Source organism: Cetorhinus maximus, chromosome 2 (genome assembly GCF_964194155.1).
Source record: "Cetorhinus maximus chromosome 2, sCetMax3.hap1.1, whole genome shotgun sequence".
Lineage (NCBI taxonomy): Eukaryota > Metazoa > Chordata > Chondrichthyes > Lamniformes > Cetorhinidae > Cetorhinus > Cetorhinus maximus.
The window spans coordinates 621,714-641,269 of record NC_135880.1 but is presented as its reverse complement, the minus strand read 5'-3'; the positions used below and the strand labels follow the sequence as shown (position 1 = coordinate 641,269).

The 19,556-nt window shown below is 43.7% G+C and overlaps 1 protein-coding gene across 4 annotated transcripts in view; it reads right to left on the bottom strand.

The window, feature by feature from the left end:
* The window catches only part of LOC144691690 (excitatory amino acid transporter 1-like), a 169,439-nt gene that overhangs the window by 118,376 nt on the left and 31,507 nt on the right, over positions 1-19,556 (bottom strand). For all 4 annotated transcript variants that reach the window (XM_078560044.1, XM_078560060.1, XM_078560069.1 and 1 more), the window contains one exon: positions 17,355-17,559. In XM_078560044.1, coding sequence (XP_078416170.1) covers positions 17,355-17,559 — 205 coding nt within the window. The remainder of the gene's footprint in view (positions 1-17,354; positions 17,560-19,556) is intronic.

Sequence of the window (19,556 nt, the reverse complement as noted above, 5' to 3'; positions counted from 1 at the left end):
GACCAACACTCACTTTACTTACTCTTTTCCTTTTTAAATACCTGCAGAAACTCTTGCTATCTTTTTTTACGTTTCTAGCTAACTTCCTGTCATACTATAATTTCTTTCTCCTGATTAACCTTTTAGCCATTCTCTGCCATAGAGAGATAGAGTTATACAGCACAGAAACAAACCCTTTGGCCCATCATGTCTGTGCTGGCCATCAAGCACCTATCTATCCTAATCCCATTTTCCAGCACTTGGCCCATAGACCTGTATGCTATGGCATTGCAAGTGCTCCTCTAAATACTTCTTAAATGTTGTGAGGGTTCCTGGATCTACCACCCCCTCAGACTGTGTGTTCCAGATTTAAACAACCCTCTGGGTGAAAAAATGCTTCCTCAAATCCCCTCACCTTAAATCTATCCCCCCTGGTTATTGACACCTCCACTAAGGGAAAAAGGTTCTTCCTATCTCTGCCCCTCATAATTTTGTTTACCTCTATCATGTCCCTCCTCAGCCTTCTCTGCTCTAAGGAAAACGACCCTAGCCTATCCAGTCTCTCTTCATAGCTGAAAAGCTCCAGCCCAGGCGACATCCTGGTGAATCTCCTCTGCACCCTCTCCAGTGCAATCACACCCTTCCTGTAATGTGGCAACCAGAACTGTACACAGTACTCCAGCTGTGGCCTAAGTAATGTTTTATACAGCTCCAACATAACCTCCCTGCTCTTATATTCTATGCCTCAGCTAATAAAGGCAAGTATCCCATATGTGTACTTAACCACCTTTACCTGTGTGTGCTGTTGCCTTCAGGGATCTTTGGACATGTACACCAAGGTCCCTTTGATCTTCTGTACTTCCTAGGGTCCTACCATTCATTGTGTATTCCCTTGCTGTGTTAGTCCTCCCAAATGCATCACCTCACATTTCTCAGGATTAAATTAAATATGCCACTGCTCTGCCCATTTTACCAGCTCATCTATATCATCCTGTAATCTAAGGCTTTCCTCCTCACCCTCACTATTTACAACACTACCAATTTTCGTGTCATCTGCGAACTAACTGATATACCTCCTATATTCATGTGTACATTAAGGGTCCCAGCACCAATCCCTGCGGCGCACCACTCGTCACAGGCTTCCAATCGCAAAAACAACCTTCGACCATCACCGTCTGCCTCCTGCCACTAAGCCAATTTTGGATCTAATTTGCCCAATTGCCCTGGATCCCATGGGCTCTTACCTTCTTGACCATTCTCCCATGCGGGACCTTGTCAAAAGCCTTACTGAAGTCCATGGAGACTACATCAACTTCACTACCCTCATCTACAGTGCTAGTCACCTCCCCTTAAAATTCAATCAGATTTGTTAGACATGATCTCCCCCTGACAAAGCCATGCTGACTATCCCTGATTAATCCTCACCTCTCCAAGTGGAGATTAATCCCGTACCTCAGAATATTTTCCAATAGTTTCCCTACCACTGATGTTAGACTCACTGGCCTGTAATTACCTGGTTTATCCCTATGACCCTTCTTGAATAATGGTACCACATTCGCTGTCCTCCAGTCCTCTGGCACCTCTCAGGTGGCCAGAGACAATTTGAAAATTAGTGTCAGAGCCCCTGCAATCTCCTCCCTTGCCTCACATAGCAGCCTGGGATAGATCTCATCTGGGCCTGGGATTTATCCACTTTTAAGCCCACTAAAACCGTTAATACCTCCTCTCTTTCAATGCTAATTTGTTCAAGTACATCACAGTCCCTCTCCAATTTCTACACCTACATTGTCCTTCTCCATAGTGAACACAGATGAAAAGTAATCATTTAAAATCTCACCTATCTTATCCGGCTCCATGCATAGATTGCCACTTGGGTCCATATTCTTTCCCTGGTTATCCTCTTGCCCCTAATATATTTATAAAAGGCCATGGGATTTTCCTTTATCTTGCCCACTAATGTTTTTTCATGCCCCCTCTTCGTTCTCCTAATTGCTTTTTAAGTTATCCCCCCCTACGCTTTCTATACTCCTCTAGGCCTTCTGCTGTTTTCAGCCCTCTATCTGCCATAAGCTTCCTTTTTTTTCCCCCCTTACCCAATCCTCAATATCCAGGGTTCCCTGGACTTGTTGGTCCTACCCTTCACCTTTATGGGAACATGTTGGCCCTGAACTCACTATTTCCTTTTTGAATGACTCCGACTGCTCTGATGTAGACTTTCCTACAAGTAGCTGCTCCCAGTCCACTTTGGCCAGATCCTGTCTCATCATATTGAAATCGGCCTTCGCCCAACTCAGGATCTTTATTTCTGGTCCATCTTTGTCCTTTTCCAAAGCTACCTGCCGTTCTTTATATTCTGTCCAATCATCTTTGCGGAGTTGTATGCTTTTTCCTTAAGTTTGATGCTTTCCTTAATATCTTTAGTTAACCATGGACGGTGGGTCCTCCCCTTAGAATATTTCTTTGTAGTAGGCATGTACTTATTCTGAATACTCTGAAATATCCCCTTAAAATGTCTGGCACTGCTTCTCTATTGATCTATCCTCTAGCCCAGTTTCCTAGTTCACTTCAGCTAGCTCAGCTTTCATCTCCACATAGTTGCCCTTATTTAAGTTTAAGATATTAGTCTTAGACCCACTCTTCTCCCTTTCAAACTGGCTGTAAAATTCAATCATATTGTGGTCACTGCTACCTAGGGGTGCCTTTATTTTGAGGTCATTACTTAATCCTGTCACATTACACAATGCCAAGTCTAATATAACCTACTCTCTGGTTGGTTCCAGAGCATGCTGCTCCAAGAAACTCTCTCAAAAGCATTCCAAGAACTCCTCATCCAGGCTATTACTGCCAATCTGATTTTTCCAGTTTATGTGCAGATTACAATCACCCATGATTATTGCTGTCCCTTTATCACAAGCATATAATATTTTCTCTTGAATACTTTGCCCTATACTGTGGCTATTGTTAGGGGGCCTGTAGACCACTCGCACTAATGACTACTGTTCCTCATCTCCACCCAAACTGATTCTACATCCTGATCGCCTGAACCAAGGTCATCTCTAACCAATGCCCTCTTTTGATTAACAGTGCTACCCTTCCACCTTTACCGAGCTTCCTATTCTTCTTGAATGTCATGTATCCCTCAATATTAAAGACCTAATCTTTGACGTCCTGCGGCCACGTCTCCGTAATTGTTATCAGATCATATTTATTTACTTCAACGTGGGCCATCAATCCAATACTTTGTTATGAATGCTACATGCCTTCAGATAAGGAGCCTTCAGTTTTGTCTTCTTGTTACCTTTGTAATATCTAGTCTTGACTGTTGATGTATTCTTAGGTTTTTTTTCCTCTGCCCCTTCTTGCCATTCTCTGACCCTCATTTCTCATATTACTATTTTGCTCTCCTGTCTTGACTCTACACCTTGAATTGCTACCTCTACCCAAACTTGATCCCTCACCCCTCTTGTTTAGTTTAAAGCCCTCTCTACTTCCCTAATTGTGTGATTTGTGAGGCCACCCGTCCCAGCATGGTTCAGGTGTAAACCGTCCCAACAGTACAGCCCCCACTTTCCCAAATACTGATGCCAGTGCCCACAAACTGGAACCCACTTCTCCCACACCAGTTTTTGATCTCTCTAATCTTATTTGCCCTATGCTAGTTTGTATTCAGCTCAGGTAATAATCCAGAGATTCTAACCTTTGAGGTTCTACTTCTTAATTTGGTACCTAGCTCCTCATACCGACTTTGCGAACCTCTTAGTTCTACTTATGTCATTGGTACCTACATGGACCATGACAACTGGGTCCTTCTCCTCCCACTGCAAGTTCCTCTCCAGCCCTGAGCAGATGTCCCGAACCCTGGCACCAGGCAGGCAACATAGCCACCTGGACTCTCGTTCTTTTTTGCAGAGAACAGTATCAATCCCCCTCACTATACTGTCCCCTACTCCAACTACATTCTTGTCTGCTCCGTCCGCTTGAACGGCTTCCTGTACCACAGTGCCATGGCCAGCCAGCTCATCCACCTTGCAGATTTCACTTTCATCCACACAGATTGTGAGCACCTCAACCTGTTTGACAATTGCAAAGTCTGAGGCTCCTCCACTACTGTCAGTTTGGTCCCATTACCTGCCTCAATGACAGTCACATCCTCCTGTCCCTCAGAGCTGCTGAGTTTTGCCAGCATTTTCTGTTTTCATTTGAGATTTCCAGCACACGCAGTATTTTGCTCTTATCTTATATGAGGGTTCAAAGGTGAAATTTAAGGAAGATTTTGAAGGTGAGGAAAGATATGGTGGGGGTGGGGTTTTGGGGTAAGATGATAATGAGGATCAGTTTTTTTTTATTCATACAGAATGTGGGCTTCACTGGCTGGGCCAGCATTTATTGCCCATCCCTACTTGCCCTTGAGTTGGTGGTGAGCTGCCATCTTGAACCGCTGCAGTTGTTGTGTAGGTACACCCACAGTGCTGTTAGGACTGTGATGTCCTAACGAACTGCTATATATTTCCAAGTCAGGATGGTGAGTGAGTTGGAGAAGAACTTCCTGGTGGTGGTGTTTCCATCTATCTGCTGCCCTTGTCCTTCTAAATGGTAGTGGCCATGGGTTTGGAAGGTGCTGTCTAAGGAACCTTGGTGAATTCTTGCAGTGCATCTTGTAGATGGTACACACTGCTGCTACTGTGTGTCAGTGGTGGAGGGAGTGAATGCTTATGGATGTGGTATCCTAGCCTCTGACCTGCTCTTGTAGCCACTGTATTTATATGGCTAGTCCAGTTCAGTTTCTGGTCAATGGTAACCCCCAAGATATTAATGTTACTCACAATAAGAGGTTGTGGTAATAGAATTAATCCAGGCTGGTCTCTTGGTTAAAACTGGTGTATTTCCAAGACACATTTAATAATCTCTTACAGCAGGCACTTCTCTTTGTAAAACAGTCTGATAGTCGGTGACTTGTTTCAACCCATTTTATCTTAGAGATCTCTTTTCTCTGTAACATGTCATTTATGCTGGCTCAGTCTATTCGTAGCCTTTTTTCCGGTGACACTTTTCGTGGAACGAAAGTCCCAAAGAGACTGGTTATCAACATAACATTCTATGGGCAAACTTTTCCAACATTGCCCCTTATCTAATATTTCCTGTCAATATATTGACAAAGTAAACCCCCATATCTAATGCTCCTACTAAGGCTAACGTTTCAGCAGCTAAGGTGCTTTTTACTACCCTTTTTATTTTCTTGGCCTCCCGAGCCAGCAGGCAACATTTATTGTTCTTTCCCACCAAGAATCTGATGAACCCTGCTGTGCTAGAGTACCCATCTGGAAGACTGGCATGTGAAGCACCACTAAAAATGACCAACCTCATATCCTCTGGATCACCCAAGGCTGGAAATTGAACACATATCTCTCAGAATTTAATCTTAAGTGTTTTATTTGCTCTCAGAACTTCTCAACTGTAGCATGTTTCATCATGGTACTCAGCTCCAACACATCATAACTAGTCTGCGAAGAGTGTCCTGCAGTCAGCATCACAGTCTGCACTGGTGTACTGCTTTGGGAGCTCAGTGAGGAGGGAACAAGGTGATCCTTTGAGTACGGTCAGGTAAGTATTTACTACTTTTATTGCTTAGTTTTTAAGGTCTTATTTTGTGGTTTATTGTTGGTAAGGGCTATATTCTGTAACAAAGAGGAACTGGGAAGAAGGGCCCTAGATAATTGATATTATTTGATATTAAGTATCTTCGAAAAGGTTTAATTTAATAGGGGTAAGTCATGGCAGGAGAGCTCAAAGCCATGGTGTGCTCCTCCTGCTCCATGTGGGAAGCCAGGAACATTTCTAGTGCCTGGGGCCAACATGTGTATGGGAAGTGTCTCCAGCTGCAGCTCCTGGAAGCTGGGGTTTCGGAGCTGGAGCGGCGGCTGGGGACACTGCGGAGCATCCACGAGGCAGAAAGTATCATGAATAGCACGTATAGAGAGGTGGTCACACCTCAGGCTAAGCGTCCACAGGCAAGAAGAAAATGGGTGACCACCAGGCAGAACAAGAGGACTAGGCAGGCAGTGCAGGAATCTCCTGTGGCTATTCCCCTGCAAAACAGATATACCGCTTTGGATACTGTTGAGGGGAATGGCCTGAGGGGAAAATAGCAACAGCCAAATTCGTTGCACCATGGTTGGCTCTGCTGCACAGGGCAGGAGTAAAATGTGTGGGAATGCAATAGTTATAGGGGATTCAATTATAAGGGGAATAGATAGATGTTTCTGTGGCTGCAAATGAGACTCCAGTATGGTATGTTGAAGGGGGAGGGTGAACAGCCAGTGGTCGTGGTACACATTGGCACAAATGACATAGGTAAAAAAAGGGATGAAGTCCTAAAAGCAGAATATAGGGAGTTAGGAAGTAAGTTGAAAAATAGGACCTCAAAAGGTAGTGATCTCAGGATTACTACCAGTGCCATGTGCTAGTCAGAGTAGAAATAGCAGGATATATCGGATAATACGTGGCTGAAGAAATAGTGAGAGGGATGGGTTTCAGATTCCTGGGACATTGGGACCGGTTCAGGGGGAGGTGGGACCAGTACAAATTGGATGTGTTACACCTGGGCAGGACCAGGACTGATATCCTAGGGGAAATATTTGCTAGAGTGGTTGGGAAGGGTTCAAACTAAAATGGCAGGGGGGTGGAAATGTATGCAAGGAGTCAGAGGAGGGGGAATCAAGAACAAGACAGAAAGGGGAATAAGAAAAGTGATAGGCAGAGAAATCATGGGCAAGAATCAAACAGGGCGTCAGTGAAAAATAGCAGGAATGGGACAAGTAATTTTAAAAAGACAAGCCTTAAGGCTTTGTGCCTTAACGCGAGGAGCATTCGCAATAAAGTGGATGAATTAACTGCACAAATGATGTAAACAGGTATGGTATAGTTGGAATTACAGAGACATGGCTGCAGGGTGACCAGGGATGGGAACTGAACATCCAGGGGTATTCAGTATTTAGGAAGGACAGACAAAAAAAGGAAAAGGCGGTGGAGTTGCATTGCTGGTTAAAGAGGAAATTAATGCATTAGTGAGGAAAGATATTAGCTCCAACGATTGGGATCTGTATGGGTAGAGCTGAGAAACACTAAGGGGCAAAAAATGTTAGTGGGGGTTGTACATAGACCCCCAAACTGTAGTGATATTGGGAATGGCATTAAACAGGAAATTAGAGATGCATGCAATAAAGGAACATCTGTAATTATGGGTGACTTTAATCTGCATATAGATTGGGAAAATCAAATTAGTAACAATACCATAGAGGAGGAATTCCTGGAGTGTATACGGGATGTTTTTCTGGACCAATACATTGAGGAACCAACTAGAGAACAGGCCACCCTAGACTGGGTATTGTGTAATGAGAAAGGAATAATTGGCAATCTAGTTGGGGATGAGCGACCACAATATGATAGGATTCTTCATCAAGATGGAGTGTGACATAGTTGATTCTGAGACTTGGGTCCTGAATCTTAATAAAGGAAACTATGATGGTATGAGACGCGAGTTGGCTATGATGGATTGGGAAACGTTACTTGAAGGGATGATGGTGCACAGGCAATGGCAAACATTCAAAGAGCGCATGGGTGAACTGCAACAATTGTTTATTCCTGTCTGGCACAAAAGTAAAATAGGAAAGGTGGCCAAACCATGGCTTACAAGGGAAAATAGAGATAGTATTAGACCTAAGGAAGAGGCATACAAATTGGCTAAAAAAAATAGCAGACCTGAGGATTGGGAGCAGTTTAGAATTCAGCAAAGGAGGACCAAGGCATTGATTAAGAAGGGGAAAAGAGTACGAGTGTAAGCTTGTGGGGAACATAAAAACTGACTGTAAAAGTACTTTAATGCCAGGAGTATTACAGGTAAAACGGATGAGTTAAGGGTGAGGATTGACACGTGGAATTGTGATATAGAAGCCATCACGGAGATGTGGTTGAGGGAGGGGCAGGATTGGCAGCTCAACATTCTTGGATATAGAATCTTCAGGCGAGACAGGGGAGGGGGTAAAAGAGGAGGGGGCATTGTATTATTAGTTAAGGAGTCAGTTACTGAAGTAAGGAGAGATGATTTCTTGGAGTGGACATCGAATGAAGCTTTGTGGATAGAGCTTAGGAATGAAAAAGGGGCAGCCACATTATTATGTGTTTATTATAGACCCCCAGATAGTCAGCGGGATATTGAGGAGCAAATATGTGCACAATTAGCAGAGGTGTGTAAAAACAATAACAATAGGGTAATTATATTAGGTGATTTCAACTTTCCCAACATTAATTGGGATAGACAGTGTTAAGGGCTTGGATGGAGTCAATTTCTTGAAATGTGTACAGGAGAACTTTTGAGGTCAATATGTAGAGGGTCCAACAAGGGACGGCGCAGTGCTGGACCTAATTCTGGTGAATGAAGCCGGACAGGTGGCTGAGGTGGTGGTAGGGGAGCATTTTAGTGATAGCGACCACAATATGGTACAATTTAAGCTTGTTATGGGCAAACAAATAGACAAGTTGCAAACATAAATTTTGGATTGGGGCTGAGCGGATTTTAGTAAAATAAGGCAGGATCTGGCCAAGGTAGACTGGGAACAGCTACTTCTGGGGAAATCTACAAAGAAGCAGTAGGGGTCATTCAAAAGGGAAATGGGGAGGGTACAGGCTCAACATGTTCCCTCCAGGGTGATAGGAAGGAGTAACAAGCCCAGAGAACCATGGATGACCAGAGATATTCAGTTATGATGAGAATGAAAAGAGAGGCTTTTAGCAGGTACAAGGGAAGCAAATCAGTGGCGGCATTAGTGGAGTACAGAAAGGGCAGGGTGGAGCTTAAGAAAGCAATTAGGAGAGCAAAGAGGGGATATGAGAAAGCTCTGGTTGGTAAAAGTAGGGAAAATCCCAAGATATTCTATATGTACATCAATGGGAAGAGGATAACCAGGGAAAGAGTAGGGCCCATAAGGGACCAAGGGGGCAATCTATAGGTGGAGCCAGATGACATCGCTAGAGTGTTGAATGAATACTTCACATCCGTCTTCACCCAAGAGAATGAGGATGAATGTATGGAACTCGGGGAGAGACTGCGAGGTTCTTAATCAAATTGATATAGGGGGTGACAAGGTATTGGAGGTGTTGGCAGGCTTAAAAGTGGACAAATCTCCAGCTCCGGATGATTTATGTCCCAGACTGCTGAGGGAGGCAAGGGAGGAGATCGCAGGGGCTCTGAGCCGAATTTTTAATTCCTCTCTGGCCACAGGGGAGGTGCCAGAGGACTGGAGAACAGCTATTGTGGTTCCGCTATTGAAGAAGGGTTGTAGAGATAAGCAAGGGAACTACAGGCCAGTGAGTCTCACGTTAGTGGTAGGGAAACTATTGGAGAAAATTCTGAAGGAGAGAATCTATCTCCACTTGGAGAGGCAAGGTTTGATCAGGGATAGTCAGCATGGCTTTGCCAGAGGGAGGTTATGCCTAACAAATTTGACTGAATTTTTTAAGGAGGTGACCAGGTGTGTAGATGAGGGTAGTGTAGTTGTAGTTTATATGGATTTCAGCAAAGCCTTTGACAAGGTCCCTTATAAAAGGAGACTTATAAAGAAGGCAAATGCACATGAGATACAGGGTAATTTGATAAGGTGGATTCAAAATTGGCTTAGTTGTAGGAGACAGAGGGTGATGACAGAAGAACGCTTCAGTGACTGGAAGCCAGTGTCCAGTGGTGTACCACAGGGATCTGTGCTAGGTCCCCTATTATTTGTCACTTATATAAACGACAGATGACTATGTTGGGGGGGAGGATTAGTAAGTTTGCAGATGACACAAAGATTGGCTGGGTGGTTAACAGTGAGGTTGAGTGTCTTGTACGACAGGAAAAAAGACGGGATGGTCAAATGGACAGATAAGTGGCAGATGGAATTTAACCCTGAAAAGTGTGAGGTGATACACTTTGGAAGGAGTAATTTGACAAGGAAGTATTCAATGAACAGCATGGCACTTGGAAGTTCTGAGGAACAAAGGGACCTTGGCGTGTGTGTCCATAGATCTCTGAAGGCGGAGGGGCATGTTAGTGGGATGGTGAAAAAGGCATATGGGACACTTGCCTTTATCAATCAAGGCATAGATTACAAAAGTAGGGAGGTCATGTTGGAGTTGTATAGAGCTTGGTGAGGCCACAGCTGGAGTACTGTGTGCAGTCCTGATCACCACATTATAGGAAGGATGTGATTGCAGTGGAGGGGGTGCAGAGGAGGTTCACCAGGATGTTGCCCGGGATGAAACGTTTAAGTTATGAAGAGAGGTTGGATAGACTTGGGTTGTTTTCATTGGAGCAGAGAAGACGGAGGGGCGACCTGATGGAGGTGTACAAGATTATGAAGGGCATGGTCAGGGAGCAGCTGTTCCCCTTAGTTGAAGGGTCAGTCACAAGGGGACATAAGTTCAAGGTGAGGGGCAGGAGGTTTAGCGGGGGATGAGGGGAAAAAACTTTTTTACCCAGAGGATGGTGACAGTCTGGAATGCGCTGCCTGGGAGGGTGGTGGAGGCAGGTTGCCTCACATCTTTTAAAAAGTGCCTGGATGAGCACTTGGCATGTCATAATATTCAAGGCTATGGGCCAAGTGCTGGTAAATGGGATAAGGCAGGTAGGTCAGGTGTTTCTCATGTGTCGGTGCAGACTCGATGGGCCGAAGGGCCTTTTCTGCACTGAGAGATTCTGTGAAAAGTTTCTAATGGTATGTGAAGAGAAAAAGATTGGTGAAGACAAATTTAGTTCCCTTACAGTCAGAAACAGGGGAATTTATAATGGGGAATAAAGAAATGGCTGACCAACTAAATACATACTTTGGTTCTGTCTTCACAAAGGAGGACACAAATAACATTCCGGAAATGTTGGGGAACACAGGGTTTAGTGAGAGGGAGGAACTAAAAGAAATCAGTTTTAGTATGTAAATGGTGTTGGGGAAGTTGATGTGTTTGAAGGCCGATAAATCCCCAGGGCCTGATAATCCACATCCCAGAGTATTTAAGGAACCGGCCCTGGAAATAGTGGATGCATTGGTGGTCATCTTCTGAGATTCTATAGACTCTGGAACAGTTCCTCCAGATTGGAGGGTAGCTAATGTAACCCCACTATTTAAAAAGGGAATTAGAGAGAAAACAGGTGATTATACACCAGTCAGCCTGACGTTGGTGGTGGGGAAAATTCTAGAGTCCATTATAAGAGATTTAATAGCTGAACACTTGGAAGACAATGGCAGAATCAGACAGAATCAGCATGGATTTACGAAAGGGAAATCATGCTTGACAAATCTACTGGAATTTTTCTCCTTATGATACCAGTAGAACATCGCAGGATCTGCCTTTAACTGAATGCAATCCATTTTCAACAAGACAGACCTCACGGCAAAATACCAACCTTGTGATGCATCATTCAACCCATAAACACACTTATTCAATTCCCATTGCTTTCTTTCTACATCCCTGGCTTCTTTGGGTGGTTTAAAAAAACTTCCCTTTGAAACTTCTTCTCCTGTAATAATGCAGCCTTTATATATCAATCGATTTGCACTCCCAGGAATACGATGCCAAAATAGCTAAAAAATCTTCAAACTCACTTTGCCTGCAGTCAGCCAGTCCACTCTGACATCCTGATCTCCTAGTCTCTCTTCAAAGCCTCGGGCTACTAATCTCACTTTGGCCTTATGTGCCCTCTGGGAGTACCTATTCTGTACAGATCCATCTGTGAGATAAAGCTGGCTGTCCTCTGTCAGATATTTCAGAATATACCCCAAATTCCTTCCAACTTTCTAACTTCCCATTTGGCTTCCTTTATCAGCTTACTTTCCAATTTATTAGCAGCTACTGGAATCTCTCTGTCAGAAGGACTTGTACATCTATTGAGATTCACAGCTTGCTCTCTAGTCCTCCTTAAGCTACGGCCTCTACTCACATTCCTCTCCCTTTCTGGACTGACTATATGATCGTCCTCCCTTGCGACCAGAACTCCGTTCGCAAGTCCATGATCTTTTTCTAGACCACTTTCTGGTCCACTGTCAGAACTCATACTGCGCTTTCTGGGTTTCCACATCTTTACCTCGGTTTGCCAGTCGATGGGTCTTGTTCCTGTCCTTCATCCTGCACATTTAGTCAATGTTTGTATTTACCAGTGGCCTTTCCTGCTCTCCCTATAATGGTGGCATCCCTCCACACACTGGTCCCTTCTGGCATGTGTTACCTTTGTTCCTACTTTGGGTAGTTGCCCTTTTGGACGAATAGCATTGTCCTGTACCTCAGTATTACTTTGTTCAAAGTCAGTCAACCCTGTATCTGCCGTCATCTACTCCTCATAACTACCCAGTGTATGTGAAGTGCATGGTGCCTCCTCGTGTTCTATGTCCTGTTCAGAACCTGTTAAAGGTATAGTCAGTACCAAATTAACTGTGACCAATTAACTGTGAAGAATGTACCCTAACAGTCTGATTGCCATGTTACACAATTACTACTTTCCCATCACTCCTTGCCTGGTCCTTTCCACTCTTTCTGGCCTTCCCTTTCATAATATACCATGTCTCCTTGTCTAAACTGTATTCCTGATTGTCTTATGCGATGCTGTAGGGCCCGCTGAATTTTCTGAAACCTCAGCTTTAATTAAAGTTTTTCTGCCCATGTGCAAAGCGTTCAGATGAGCAGAAAAAGTGGAGCTAATGCTAGTCCCTTCTAGAGCACTGACAACACCGAAGGTAACTTTAGATTTCTTCTGTGCACCAACTGGTATGGACTGTACCCTCCAACCATTTGCAGAGAGTTCTTTGCGTGCACCGCTCACGTTAGCACCATTTGCAGTTTACAACCTGGTCGATCAGCTAATATTTTATGTAACATGTCATCTATTACTGCATGGTTTCTTTCACAAAGACCATTACTAAATGGGCTCTCAGCTGCATTGTTTAAATTTTCGCACATATCTCAAAATTCCTCATTGGCGAATTCCCCACCATTATCTGTGAGGAACTTCGTTGGTGTTCCTATTCCTACCCATTTCTACATGACCTTATCGACAATGGTCCTTTTGTCTTTAGTATGATCACAGTGGATAGACTAAATCTGGTTGCCATATCTATGAAGTGTAGTAAAATAATACCCCTATCCTTGTCCCAAACTTTCAAGTCCATTGCCACTGCATCGTTAAACTCCCTGGCTAGTGGCAGCTCACAACAGGACGCGGTGGTGCCTTGCGATATTTAAGGCAAATTTCACACTGAGCAGTGATTCGCTCAATAAGATCATCATATCCTTTTTCGACCACTCCCACATCTCGAAGCAGAGTCTTCAGTTTCTGTGGTGCTGGATGTGCAAACTGTCTATGTAATTTCCAAATGATCTTCTTTTTGTCCACCAAGTTCTCACTCTCAGCAGTTAACAAAACTTCATGAACTTTTTGATGAGAAATCTCTGGCTTCCTTCGTGGCAAGCAGTAATGGCCTGACCGAGTGAAATGTAGATCCACATTTTTCCCCAAACACAACTGCTCTATCATTCTTCATATCTAGCGTCATCTGAACCTTCTTCATCTCAGATTGACTCAATAGCAGTATCTCGCCAGAAACCACATCAGTAGTGATAAACAGATTGATCTCTGCTATCTTACAAGGGAGGACCACCCGTTTGGAGGAGGTTAATGTATTGTCATCTCTGAACCTGAAGCAGGTAGAGCTTTCATATTCCTTGACCTTTCGCCGGTCTGCCTCATCGAGAGACTCCAGATAGCAGTCAAGCCAGTCCATGCCGCACACTGTAGAAGTGCAACCACTGTCCAGAACTGCACAGTTGAAAGAATCTACCATCAAGAAACTCATCATTGGATTCAAACTCTTAAGTGATGAATACAATTCCATCACGGCAGTCACCATCACCATTTTCAGATGAATCCATCTCGTGGATCACTTCAAAAACATGATTCCTTCCCTGCGGGCAGTTCATTGCATAATAGTACTGGGAATCACACCAAAAACATCAATTAACCATTCCCTGTGCATTTTTTGGGTTTAAACATCTACAGTCACCATCCCAGACACACTTTCTGTTCCGACTTTCAAATTGGCTAGGGTTACGACCATTTTCAGACCTTTTGTCATGAAACCCATCTTTGTATTGGGATCTTTGTCTAATATTTGGTCGACCGCAAAATTCAGTCACCATCGAATCCTCTATCCTTTGTTTTACAGCATAGTTGTTCACATTTGTTAAAAAAAGTGGCAGGGAACGACTGTTTCCCCAGAAATTCTTTTAGGGCAGCAACCATTTGATTGAAGAGAGATTCTTTCCCTGGAACTGAACCCCTGTTAGTACTAAAAGGCTATCAACATAGGAAATGTGAGCACAGTCCAGTAATTTAAATGCCAATACCAATTTTGGAATTTCAAGTTCAAATCGCTGTAGTCTCCTGTATCATTTATCAAAATCCATGATATAATCTTCCATGGACTGATCTGATTTCCTAAATCTATCAAAGATCATCCAAGCTTCATCCACTTCCAATAACTCATCCTTTTTGTAGAACTTATCCAAAAATTGTATCAGATGGTTTAATCCCTCTTCATGACCCAAATCATCCACTTTACACTCTGAAAGTACTTTACTCCTTATCTTACTTTTGGCTGGTAACGATAACGCCAAAGCCATACCTTGCTCCTTCTGGAGTATGGAAGTAACCCGGGTCCACATTTCAACTACAGCCTTCCATTGCTGATAAGGTTCGGAGTCAGAAAAAAATTGGTGGATGGTTAAAGCTTGTGATTTTGCACCATCCTTCCGCCAATCTGTAACTTAAATTGTTAGCAACAGTGCACTTCTTTTCCCTCAGAGGACTGAGACAGAAAGCTTCATATACAGCAATCAATCAGCAAAGCTTAAAGTTCATCCTCTGCTACCATGCTACTCACAATAAGAGGTTGTGGTGGAAGAATTAATCCAGACTGCTCTCTTCGTTAAAGCTGGTTTATTTCCAAAACAACTCCCCAGTGCTACTAACTTCCTAGTAGCTTCCACACAAACTGTTCCAGCTGTACCTTTTTTATTCTATTCAGTTGGGATAATTAATGCCCATCACCTGTTTAACTAGCAATTGGTTTTAACAAGATGATTGCCATATTAACAATTGATACTCTTTTCGAGTTATCAACAGTCACAGATTGCAACTCTTTTCGAGTACAATCACAGTTCTTGGTTTTTCCAGGAGTGGGACATGAACCCACAACCCTCTGATTCAAAGGCGAGGGTGCTATGAACTGAGCCACGGCTGACACCTCTGATTCAGTGATGATAATGCTATTGAACATCAAGGGGCGATGGTTAGATTCTCTCCTGTTGGAGATGGTCATTGCCTGACACTTGTGTGGCGCAATTGTTACTTGTCATTTGTCAGCCCAAGCCTGGGTTTTGTCCAGGTCTTGCTGCATTCGGACATGGACTGCTTCAGTATCTGAGGAGCCGTGAATGGTGCTGAACATTGTGCAATCATCAGTGAATATCCCCATTTTTGATCTTATAATGGAAGGAAGGTCATTGATGAAGCAGCTGAAGATGGTTGGGCCTAGGACACTACCCTGAGGAACTCCTGCAGTGATGTCCTGGAGCTGAGACGACTGACCTCCAACAACCACAACCACCTTCCTTTGTGCTAGATAAGACTCCAACCAGCGGAGACTTTTCTCCCTGACTACATTGACTCCAGTTTTGCTAGGGCTCCTTGATGCCACACTGGGTCAAATGCTGCCTTGATGTCAAGGACAGTCACTCTCACCTCACCTCGGGAGTTCAGCTCTTTTGTCCATGTTTGAACTAAGGCTGTAATGAGGTCAGGAGCTGAGTGGTCCTGGCGGAACCCAAACTAGGCATCAGTGAGCAGGTTTTTGCTAAGCAAGCGCCGCTTGATAGCACTGTTGATGACCTCTTCCATCACTTTACTGATGATCGAGAGTAGACTGATGGGGCGGTAATTGGCCAGGTTGGATTTGTCCTGCTTTTTGTGGATAGGACAAACCTGGGCAATTTTCCACATAGCCAGGTAGATGCCAGTGTTGTAGCAGTACTGGAATATCTTGGCTAGGGGCATGGAAAGTTCTGGAGCACAAATCTTCAGTACTATTGCCGGAATATTGTCAGGGCCCATAACCCTTTACAGTATCCAGTGCCTCCAGCCATTTCTTGATATCATGTGGAGTGGATCGAATTGGCTGAAGACTGGCATCTGTGATGCTGGGGATGTCCAGGGCAGGCCGATTACACTCTGCGCCCTTTAGGCAGGATACATTGGCTGGACGGATTACAGCAAGGGATACGTAGTAGGTATTAGGCAGAAAAAAAGAGGGCATGAGGAAGAGCAATTTTGTTAATGATGGTGACAGAGTGATTTATAGAATCATAGATGGATACAGCACAAGAAGTGACCATTCACCCCATTGTACCTGTGCTTACCCTTTGAAAGAGCTTTCTAATTAGTCTTACTCCCCTATTCTTTTCCCCACAGCCCTGCAAATTTTTCAATTTAAGTATTTGTCCAATTCCGTTTTGAATGTTAATATTGAGTCTGCTTCCATTGCCCTTTCAGACTGTGTGTTCTATTTATAACACTTGCCACATAGAAAAATTATTTTCATCTCACCTCTGATACTTTTGCCAATTACCTTAAATCTGTTCCCTCTGTTTGCTAACCCTTCCATCTCTGGAACCAGTTTGTCCTTATTTATCAAAACTCTCATAATTTTAACATATCTCTTAACTGTCTCTGCTGTAAGGGAAACAATTCTAGTTTCTCCAGTGTCTCCATGTAATTTAAATGTATGTTCAAAGCCATGTGTGAGTATGTTACAGTGTGTGTGTGTGTGCAGTGTGTGTCTGTGTGTGCGATTGTGTGCGTGTGATTGTGTATTAGGGCGTGTGTGTATGATTCTGTTTCTGTGTGTGATTCTGTTTGTGTGATTGTGTGTGTGTGTGAGATTCTGAGTATGAGATTCTGTGTGTATGTGAGTGTGTGTGTATGTGAGTGTGTGTCTGTATGTGAGTGGGATTGTCTGATTGTGTGTTTGTGATTATTTGTGTGTGATTATGTGTGTGTGTGTGTGTGTGTGAGTGTGATTGTGTGTGAGTGTGATTGTGTATGTGAGTGTGTGTGTCTGTGTATATTTCCATTAGTGTCTGTGTTTCTTATCAGTTAAAGAACAACAACACAATTAAAAAATTATCATTGTGGTTTGAAGTGACTGGGACAAATGATTTTAAGCTGAAGGGGACAATATGATTTCCAGATCCATGAATTTGACTTTCTGCTTGTGGTTAGAAAGGTTTGAAGCATGTTAGACCTGACTAAATCCATGAATGCATCAGCTGAATGCACTTTTTCAATCTTCCCCTCCCGGTGCATCTTCTCCTTGCCTCCTCCTCCAGGATGGATGATCAACACCATAATGATCCCGGTTATCACTGCCAGGACAGTCGTGGTTGTGTAGTAAATCACTGCACGAAGACCCATTTTTCCAGAGGCCTTGCTGTCTAGAGCAGCCATACCTGTCACATTGAAACATTCAGATCACAATTGTATGCGTAAGCAACAGGAAGGAAAACATTGTGAGCAAAACCAATTCGTGAAGCCAACAATTTACATTTAAATAGCATCTATACAGAAAAATGTCCTAAGTTGTTTCAAAAAACCAAAATTAAAAAAGTGATGTTGAACACAATAAGGAGATCTCAAAGCTTTGACAAAAAGGCAGATTTGAAAGAGGGTCTTACAGGGAGAAAAACAGGAAGAGGGGTCTCCAATGCTGTATCCACATCACAAAGTTCATTCATCCTTCAATAGACACCCACCCTTCCTTGATCGAGTTTTTCGAGGAAGTGCCAAAGATGATCAACGATGGAAGGGCAGTGGATGTTATATACATAGATTTCAGTAAGGCCTTTGACATGTCCCTCATGGCAGACTGGTACAGAAGGTAAAGTCGCATGGGATCAGAGGTGAGCTGGCAAGATGGATACAGAATTGGCTTGGTCATAGAAGACAGAGGGTAGCAGTGGAAGGGTGCTTTTCTGAATGGAGAGCTGTGACTAGTGGTGTTCTGCAGGGATCAGTGCTGGGACCTTTGCTGTTTGTAGTATATGTAAATGATTTGGAGGAAAATGTAACTGGGCTAATTAGTAAGTTTGCAGATGACACTAAGGTTGGAGGAGTTGCAGATAGTGAAGAGGATTGTCAAAGGATACAACGGGATATAGATCAGTTGGAGACTTGGGCGGAGAAATGGCAGATGGAGTTTAATCCGGACAAATGCGAGGTAATGCATTTTGGAAGGTCTAATACAGGCAGGAATTATACAGTAAATGGCAGAACCCTTAAGTGCATCGATGGGCAGAGGGATCTTGGTATACAGGTCCACAGGTCACTGAAAGTGGCAACACAGGTGGATAAGGTAGTCAGGAAGGCATATGGCATGCTTGCCTTCATCGGCAGGGGTATTGAGTATAAAAGCTGGGAAGTTATGCTGCAGCTGTATAGAACCTTGGTAAGGCCACCCTTGGAATATTGCGTGCAATTCTGGTCGCCACATTACCAGAAGGATATGGAGGCGTTGGAGAGGGTGCAGAGGAGGTTTACCAGGATGCTGCCTGGTCTGGAGGTTATTAGCTATGAGGAGAGGTTAGAGAAACTCAGATTGTTCTCATTAGAGCGACGGAGATTGAGGGGCGACTTGATAGAAGTTTACAAAATTATGAGTGGCATGGACAGAGTAGATAGTCAGAAGCTTTTTCCCAGGATGGAAGAGTCAATTACTAGGGGACATAGATTTAAGGTGAGAGGAGAAAACTGTAGAGGAGATGTGCGGGGCAAGTTTTTTATGCAGAGGGTAGTGAGTGTCTGGAATTCGCTGCCAGAGGAGGTGGTGGAAGCAGGTACGGTAGTGGTGTTTAAGAGGCAACTTGACAAATACATGAATAGGGTGGGAATAGAGGGATACGGACCCCGGAAGTGCAAAATGTTTTAGTTTGACAGGCAATATGATTGGCGCAGGCTTGGAGGGCCAAAGGGCCTGTACCTGTGCTGTACTTTTCTTTGTTCTTTGTTATTACAGAACAAGCACAATTGTGACTGCATGTGTGTGTATGACTCTGTGTGTGTGTGTGTGTGTGTGTGTGTGTGTATGCATGCTTATGTGTGTGTGTGCGTGCATGTTTATGTATGTGTGTGACTGCATGCGTGTGTGTGTGCATCTGTGTGTGTGAGACAGCCTGCATGTGTATGACTATACATGTGTGTGACTGCATGTTTTGTGTGTGTATGACTGCATGCATGTGTATGACTACGTTTGTGGGTTTGTGTGTGTGATTGCATGTTTGTGTTTGTGTGACTGCATGTTTGTGTGTGTATGACTGCATGCATGTGTCTGATTATACATGTGTGTGACTGCATGTTTGTGTGTGTGACAGCATGCATGTGTCTGACTATACGTGTGTGTGACTGCATGTTTGTGTGACACTGCATGTTTGTGTGTGTGTCTGTGTGTGTG